Genomic DNA, 9,284 nt, shown 5'->3' with positions numbered 1-9,284 from the left:
ATATATTCTAATCCAAAATTCTCATCTAAATCATAATATTTATAAATATTAACCTTTTAAAAAACAAACAGGCCCATAACCAGAAATTGTTTACTGTACACTGTACTTTTGGTGCTCCCGCTGATGCGCCGCCTGTGTGCATTGCACCCTCTGCACCCCCCCCCGCTGCGCCCCTGCTGTCCGTCATGCAGCGGCCAAGGCCCTCGTGAGACAGCCGTGGTACTGCTGCTCCCCCCCACAAACGAGTATGAATTTTCCCACTCGAATGTCTGTTGTTTGTTTTTGGTTTTTTGTACAGTTCAGTTTTATATTCATTGTGGAATATTCATTGACAGCCATAATGCACCGTGAGCCGGTGGCAGTCGATCTGTCTGAACTCAGCAGCGAACAGGCTGAACAAACAGAAAAACACCATGACCAGGACCCACTCACACACAGCCGTATAGGAGCGGTGGCCTGTGTTATGGAGGACAGACACTGAAGGAGAGGAGTCAAGGAGCACAATGTGGGGGGAGAAAAACATACTTACACAATACTGTGTGTCTGTAATGCAGCAGGAACACATACTGGATTGGATGAAGCTAAAATACTCCCAGTAAGGAAACTGTGTCTGCATATTGTTACAATGTGTCTAACGGTGTCACACCTACTAAATGTTTCATATGATATAGACCACATCTAAAACGCATCAAGAACTGCCCCCATCACTATACTAGGTATCGCTCAAAATAAAAGCAAATTGATAACGGAGACATATTTGAAGTGGCTTATGAAGTGGCTTTTCTGATTCTGTGGCTCCTCCGTATTGGGAAGGTGAAACGCAGCAAGATGAGCATGTGTGGACACGGAAGTTTTGTCAGACTGGCTTTCAAATGGGTGGGGCGCCCTCTACTGGTTCGTTTACCAAGCCAAAGATCCTGGACCAGAAGATAGGTTTGGAAAGCTGGAAATCTTGTCAAAGCTTTTGTTTTACAATTTCCCACTACCCTCCCTATACAAAATTATCTTTTTTGCTACGATAAAGGCAACTTACTGTTTGCACCTTTAAATCGTATACCACACCTTTCCATTTCTAAGTATGATAAGCTGAGTACAAAGTTAGAAGTATTCAGTTTCTTATACCTTGGCCATGATGACCATCATAATTAAGAGTTTGCTGATAATGCTTACAGGGGGCTATTAAACATTCAGTCTAAAGTCAGTAACTTGTTCCTGTCCTCAAGCCAATACTCATTAAAACACGGTGACACACTAGTAATATATGAGGATCCACCAGAAACATGCCTGCAAACCACCTCTGTTCGGACTGGGACTCTGTTCTGATTGGGACTTACATGTTAATAAATACAGATAAGGAATACTCATAAGGATACTCGTGATGATGAGGATGGTGCAGATGGTGCAGCAGGTTGCCCTGGCAGGTCCGACCCACTGTCTGTCCTGGCACGGCTGAGCCCGGTAGGTTAGCCACAGCTGCACCCAGAAGTAAGCCAAACCCACAAAGAAAGTCAGGAAAGCCCCCAGGAGGTGGACTTGCATTAGGACTGTTTGCTGGAAGGGAAATGGAGAGGAGTGTGAACTTCAGTGAACAACACTGAAACAGATACCGAGACTCCACTTACTCCTGAGATGAGAAGAGCAAGAGAGAGAGTTTAAAGGGTAGGTCCATGTTTTTACAGCCTTGGTCTTATTTTCATAGTTTTTGCCATTATGCATATTGGCTATGATATAATTTCACACCTGCATTATTTTTTAGATTTGGACATAAGACACCTTATAGAACTGCTTTACAATGCTGTTAGGGTTAGTACTTCTGTCTGTGCCCTTGACCGAGGCATGGCAAGACGAACTGGAGTTGGGCCCTGGGTGCCACACGACGGCTGCCCACTGCTCCTGGCTACATAGCTAGGATGGGTTAAATGCAGAGCATGATTTCCCTACGGGGGTCAATAGAGTATATCAGAATCAAAAGTCTTCTGAGGGAACTGAACACGAGTGTCAGACACGTTTCAACAAGTCCAGTTTAATCCAATTATCTAAACCCAAGTATTTGGAAGCGAACACAGTAGTGCAAGTTAAAAACAATTACACAAAATGTCTTAATATCATCAACACTGTTCCATCGCATTGCCAGTGTACTTCCTGGTTCAACTTGCAGGAATGAACAGCCTGCAATTAATGGAGCTTTAGCGAAAGCTTGGTGAGGAAGACTAGCATGCATAGGCCTGTAAATACATTTCTTATTTTATCCTCCATTCTCTTCTCTCATGGATGCTCCCTCATATTTTCCCTTGCTGTCATCGTCTGGCGCTGTTAGTTATCAGCCGATCACATCACCTGTTCTCATCTATCCAATAGCATGGTGACATACCTGCACAGTTAGCCAATCATCATGCTGCTGTCTTTCTTAAAGATGTTTCTCTCTCCTCCTCCAGCGTGTTCACGCGGCTGTTATGCATGCCCCTCCACCTCCCCATCACCGCCTAGTCCTTGCAGATCATTAGTTTCATCTCTTCATTGGCTTCGTCAATCTCAGCACAAGTCATCAGCCCCCACCACCACCAGCGTCTTGACTCCATGGGGGGATTTACTATGCTGCTGCTCGATTAAAAAAATCTCCCTGTGGACTCTAAGCACCAAAGTCTTTCTTGACATGTCTTAATTTTCACTAAACCATCTGTTATAGTAAACAAGTATCTCTACTTCATTCTCCATGTCTCTCCAGTTTGAAATGTAGGCTGTAGTACTCATCAACTAACTACCAGCACAAATGAGAAGTCACAGACGATGACAAAGTCATGTTCACTGACTAAGGCTAGTGTCCAGTTGCCCTTTAAGACGCTGTTGTAAAGCTGCATCCAGCAGTGGTCCCATGTCGAAAATCACTGAAATGAAGCTAGTGAGTAAAACAATATCGTAGTCAATATGCACAATGGCAAAAATAACATCCAGGTTCCCAGAATGTCGAATCAGTTCATCTGGACACAAGGTTTAATGGGAGAAACATTTCATCACATTTCTCCCATTAAACTTTGTGTCCAGATGAACTCATCCAACTTCCCGGGATTTAAACACCTGGATTACTGCGCATGCATCAAGACATAACATCCAGAATGGGAAAATCCAGTTATCCTTCAATCTGGGGAAAGCAAAGAAACCTGAGATAACCAACAGAATAAGAACAAGTCCAAGGCCACGCCAAACATGTCTCCTTCAGTTAGAAAAGACATGTGCAGAAGGTGTCACGGCAGGATTAAATAGAGGGGGACTAATTTGGGATGATGCACAAAGAAACACGGCATGTGCTGGTTTGGTCCAAACGCCTGTGGCGCGTTACCTGGAAGTTGCCCAGGATAGAGATTCCTATACAGGAGATGAAACCAAGAACGATGCTGGAGATGTTGGCTTTCCCATGGTCGCCGTAGTCTCTGACCTGCTGGAAACGGATCACCACAATCCACAGACCTGAGGGGAGGAGAGCAGGGAGAAAGACGTAGAGTACGTCCAGGTGAATAATTGGAAATGAGATGAAAAGTAGGTTAAAATCTCGCCTCGTCAGAAAACCACACATTTCTGAGGTAGGTTTGACATGTGTAAAAGGGCAAAAATCTGGTTACCTAAAACAGAACAGATGTTGCAGATCTGGGAGAAGAGGCAACTCTGGGGCGTGTAACTACCACATTGGCTAACAGAGGAGAAACATGTTCATTATATCTCTGCAACATATATTCATGTTCAAATCTCTGGTTATTACTGCCGCCCTTTATTTCCCTGAATCACTCTTCCATAGTTGAAGAGGAAATAATTTTATCTATCTGGATGATCTGTGATTAGCAGTTGGTTTACTATGCATTAAGTATACTTTGAAATATTTGAGTTTTCACACGTTATCATTCCCCATGACAGTACAGCAAACCTCGATCATGTAAAGTTCATAAGGAAGTGAAGACCCACCTGATAAAAGGGAACCCCTCTGTTAGGTTGACTGACCCGTTTGACACCGCTATACCAAACCTAACAGGGGGAAACACACACACATTGGTGTTGACATTGTGGTTGTGTTGAAGCTTGGTAACTTCTCACACATGGGCTTTAACTGGGCAAGTTGCCCAGGTAAGTGGCACTAGGACAGTTTTCTTTCTCTGTCTCCGCCTGTCTAAATGACGCCATCTGCGATTGATTAACTAGAAGACAGTTACACTTTGTTAATTATAAAGTCGTCCCCTGCGTTTGACCCATCCTAACTACTGTGAAAGCAGCAGGCAGCAGCAATGCGGTGCCCAGGGACCAAGTCCCAACTCCTGAGGTCAGTGCTTTGCTCAGTGGAAATGGCAGGAGTACCCAACACAAAACACTACATGTCTTTGGCTGTGAGAGGAAAACCACATGAAGACGGCAAGAACATGCAAAATCAATGCAGAGGACCCAGACCAGGACTTGCACCAGTATTTAAATGACACCAAACATGACAATGCCATTATAAAACCCATATTATGTAACAAAACAAAGATTATTGTGTATTACTAAGGTTATCCTCTATAGCTCAGTACTTACACAGTCCAGACACTCACTATGCCAAAGACAGAAAGGCAGACAGGAAGTAATGCCCACAGCCACATCTTACTATGGAGGCCCAGACTGGTCGCAGAGAGACGTACTGTGGTGGGTATGAAATAACCATAGAGGGTTAATGGAGAAATCAAGAGATAATAATAATTAATAACGATAATAATAATAATAATAATAAACTTAATATTTATATTGCAGTTTTACAAAACAGAGGTTGCAAAATTGCTTTACAGAAAAAGCAAAAAAGAAAATATACAATAAAATATACAGCTCACAGAAAAATAAAACATGCAATAAAAGTTAAAATAAAAGCAGTAGAAAAGCACAATAGTACAATACTGAAATTAAGATAAGAATGATAAAACATAAAACTTAAGTTCTGAGACAAGAATTTAAATTGATTTAATATCTGATTGGGACTTCTTAAGATGGAGGAGAATGTGCTCGAAAGTTAGAGGACCACGTCTGTCAGCTTTTGACTTGAGACGGGTAGGCGGTACAACAAAAGGGTCTTGGTAAGATGACCTGAGGGGCTCATAGCCATTAGAAAGCCACTGGAGAAAGCCACTTTATTTTTGTCATTGTACAGTTGTTACAGTGAAATTTGTCTTCTGCATTCAACTGTGTTTAATTATTGTATAGGTGCAGTGGGCAGCTGTGGTGCAGGGGCACAGGAAGGAAGGAGTATTGACCCTAAGATGCATGTCTTTTTGATGGTGGGAGGAAACCGGAGGAAACCCACACAGACACGAGGAGAACACGTAAACTCCACACAGAAAGGACCTGGGACGGCCTGGGGTTCGAACCCAGGACCTTCTTGCTGTGAGGCAACAGTGTTAACCACTGGGCCTCCGTGCCACATTATTTGTGATTAAAAGATCCGAAATATACTGTGGAGCTCGATCAAGTAAAATCAATTTCAAAATGCACTGGTTACCAAATGATGTGAAGAGGCGAGCACAGGAGACATGCAGGATACGCGTTTGGTGTTACTAAGCGGTCTAGCAGCGGCATATTGAATGACTTGAAGGTCAGAAAGAGCCAGTTGATCAAGAACAGTAAAAAGAGCTTTGCAGTAATCTGAATGGGGTGTAACAAAAGAATGGAGGACTGTCTCAGTTTCCTGCTGTAATAGGACAGGGCTGATTTTAGAAATGCTACTTAAGTGATAAAAACAGGATTGGACCAACTGCTTTTTTTATATTGATCCCTGTGAGGAAATTACACTCTGCATTTAACCCATCCTCAGCTGCCGTGCAGCACCTGGGGACCAACTCCAGTTCGTCTTGCCATGCCTCGGTATAGAGCACAGACAGGAATATAAACCCTATCATGCATGTTTTGGTTTTTTTTATGGTGGGGAAAACCAGAGCACCCGGATGAAACCCACCGCAGACACAGGGAGACATGCAAACTCCACACAGAGGATGACCTGGAATGACCCCTAAGGTTGGACAACCCCGGGGTTCAAACCCAGGACCTTCTTGCTGTGAGGTGACAGCGCTAACCACTGCACCACTGCACCACCAACACTGCTTTATTTGTTGCTCAAATTTTAAAATACCCCTCGACTCAAAAATGGGTTTTTCCAATACGTCTGCTACTTGCCGGTTTCGGTGCACAACGGAGTCTGAGTCTGACAGCAGCTCAAACATGTACGGCTGAATCTCTAATGTTTGCTCTAACGCTATCCATCTTGATGCACACCGCTCTTTCACCGGTCAAGCTAGAGCAGGCCGGGGTGGGCAATCTTGTCCAGAAAGGGCCAGTGTGGGTGAAGGTTTTTGTTCCAACCAAGCACCTGATCCCACAAATAAACCAGTAGCGTCTTTGCTGAGGAACTTGATTAGGAGACACAGGTGTGTAACTGCTTGGTTGGAAGAAAAACCTTCACCCACACTGGCCCTTTCTGGATAAGATTGCCCACGGGGCGCAAGGCCTGTGATATTTGCATATTCATAGATCCTGAATTTCTTAATGAGGGAGAAAGAGTACATGTGCTTCCAGCCCCCTTTTTATTTTTAATGTGGGAAAACCATGTTAAACAATATATTAACCATCTCAGAGTATTTTTAACCTTTAAAACCTGTCTGGTGGGGAACTTTAAGGTGCAATCAAAGAGAACACCTATGTTTTGTTTTGGGTTTTTTTTTGGCAAGTTTGAAATTAGTAAAAAAGAAAAAGAAAAAAGAAAAAGAAAAAAAGGAGCTTATAGATCAGTGGGCTCTATCAGAAATATTTTCAGGACCTATCAAATCCACTTCTGTCTTATTGCAATTCAGCTGGGGGAAATTGTGAGCCATCCAATCTCTAAAATCAACAAAACGGATCAAATGGATAGTCTACTAAAATCATTTGGATTAAAAGAAAGCTACAGATGGATTTCACCAGTATAGAAATGAAAAAGAAATTACATGTTTATGGATAATACAACCAAACAGAATCAAGTAGAAAGAGAATAAAATTCGACCCAGGATGGAGCCTTGAGGCATCTCGCATGTTACAGAAGCTGTTGAAGAAGCAAAATGTCCTTTAGACAATGAAAATACTATGACTGCTTGTGTCAAAGGTCGCACTTGGTTCAAGCAGCACTGGTATTGAGCACCAGTCAGTATCAATATGCATTAGGATGTTGTTAAAGGATAACTTCTCTCCCAGGTCTGAGCCTACTCCACCCACTGCATGATTCGATAAAAGGTGGGCAAGGGGCTGGGGTTTGCTTATGAGAAAGCCAGGGTGGGGGGGATGTGTGAGGCAGGAGTAGCTGGGGAGATCCTCTAAAGAGGCTCCGGCACAACGTCGGACAAAGCCCCGACACTGTGCCGGTATATACAACATAAAGCCCTTTTTTTGTTTGCCAAGATACACAAAAGTTTTTTTTTTCAAGAAACACTCCACTGTGAATGATCTAAGTTTCTGGAGATGTCGATGAGGCAGCGATGTATGGTTTGCATGTGGCACAGAATGAACAGCCAGTGTAGCTGTTTTCAAACATAATTTTGATGGTAATGTCTTACACTCTTACAGTGACCCTGATGGCCACATTATTTTGATGGTTGTCTCAGTTAGTCAGGTTACAGTTGCTATGCTAAATGTTTATGGGTAAAATATCTCCCATGAAAACCAGATCTTATTTCATGGGATGAGAGAAAAAATGTTGTTTTGGTTAGATAAATTTTGCTGCAGACTATTCATTAAATGTGCAAGAGCAAAAAACATAGTTTTTTTTCTACCAACAGCTTGGAAGACAGTCTCAAATGTAATAAATCTATGATCTGAAATAATAATATCAGAGAGTTCAGAGTAAGGACAAGAGTAAAAGATTAAATCCTACATGTGGTCGCAGTCATGTGTCAGGCTGGAAACATGTTGGACCAAATTTAGTGACCCATGACTCAAAATCTCTGCTGAAAATGAGTGAAATTGATCATCAAACAGGAATGTTACGATCAGGCACGATGATAACTATGAGCAAAACAGAGGAAATTAAATTACAGTATTCTGACAGAACGTTGCACTGGGGCTTTGCAGGACAATAAATTAGATTTTAGATTAGATTGTTTTTATTCTTTTTAAATGACTAACACACACAATGGTACAAGACTTTCTGTACACGTTTAAACGTGTCTCAAATGTGGAAGAGACGCCGGCACTGATGAAAAAGCATTTAGAATGTTCTTTGAAAACCACAAGACCACTGCGCACACCGAGCCTTGGTTCAGTGAAGAAAGTGTGCAGAGCTCAGTTGACTATTTTCGTCACACTTCACTTCACACTTCCGGTTTTCGGTCATGATCTTTTTTTAAATCTTCATATTTTAAAGATGTAACCAAGTTATTTAAAGTAGACGTTTTACTAGCAAAAGATCTGACATTGTGCAGAGCCATCTTCAGTTTTGAGAGGAAAGGTGAAATTAGAACCAACCAACCACTTTGCTTTTTAAATTAGATCAAACATGCATGCACTTAAACGACGATATGACTCTGAGCTCAGAGAGAGGCCAAACTGAGAGGCTCAAGTGTCGGCACATCATTTGAATTTGGGGAAATTCTATAACAAGTGACTTGAGAAAAACATGTTTGTATGTGATAAACAGTTTGATTACTTACCAACAGTTAGGGTGGGTGTATGCCGATGAGGTGCAGCCGTCTCAAGATGCTAGATTGTTCCCGCTTTTTTCAAAGCACCTCTCTCTAAATCTTCCCTGCAAGAGCATTACCATAATGACCCCGGTAAAACGCACTCTGAATCACATAAAAGAGTAGACTTTGTCCTTTCAATTTGTTTTTGGACAGAGATAATCTAAATCCGTATGATTTATCATAACCTAATTCAAAAGTATGATCCTTGACCATGAAGGTCACAGCAAAGGTTAATGAAGCCTTAGAAAGGTGGGAAAATGTGGTAGGGGATGTTTATGAGCAATGGGGGCATACATCCACTATATCAATAAATCTCTGATCTCACTGTTCATTGGTTTTAAAGAGGTAATTAGTGCATTTTAAAGACAAACAGCACAAAAAGAATCAGTTTATTCGCTGGCTGGAATGTTTTTATCTTTCTTAAGTGCAGTGCTAATATCAATATTACGGTAACATTAGTTTCTCTTTCCAGGGCTGGACTGGACTTTGAGCCGGAGGGGGGACGGGCGGGGGGGACAGGGGTGGATTTACAAATTTACAACCTCTTGTACAAGTCAAGTTCACGTCATTTCC

General features: G+C 42.2%; 1 protein-coding gene across 1 annotated transcript; it reads right to left on the bottom strand.

Moving 5' to 3' along the window:
• Positions 1 to 238: 238 nt before the first annotated feature.
• tmem150b (transmembrane protein 150B) lies at positions 239 to 8,683 on the bottom strand. Its single transcript, XM_056288691.1, has 7 exons — positions 8,679 to 8,683; positions 4,555 to 4,657; positions 3,955 to 4,014; positions 3,618 to 3,685; positions 3,338 to 3,465; positions 1,374 to 1,551; positions 239 to 477 (listed from the first exon to the last, which is right to left on the bottom strand). The coding sequence occupies exons 2-7, from the start codon at positions 4,617 to 4,619 to the stop codon at positions 326 to 328; spliced, it is 651 nt and encodes a 216-aa protein (XP_056144666.1). The 5' UTR covers positions 4,620 to 4,657; positions 8,679 to 8,683; the 3' UTR covers positions 239 to 325.
• Between the last annotated feature and the right edge of the window lie 601 nt (positions 8,684 to 9,284).

Source organism: Lampris incognitus, chromosome 10 (genome assembly GCF_029633865.1).
Source record: "Lampris incognitus isolate fLamInc1 chromosome 10, fLamInc1.hap2, whole genome shotgun sequence".
Taxonomy (NCBI): domain Eukaryota; kingdom Metazoa; phylum Chordata; class Actinopteri; order Lampriformes; family Lampridae; genus Lampris; species Lampris incognitus.
This window is presented reverse-complemented; position numbering and strand designations above follow the sequence as displayed.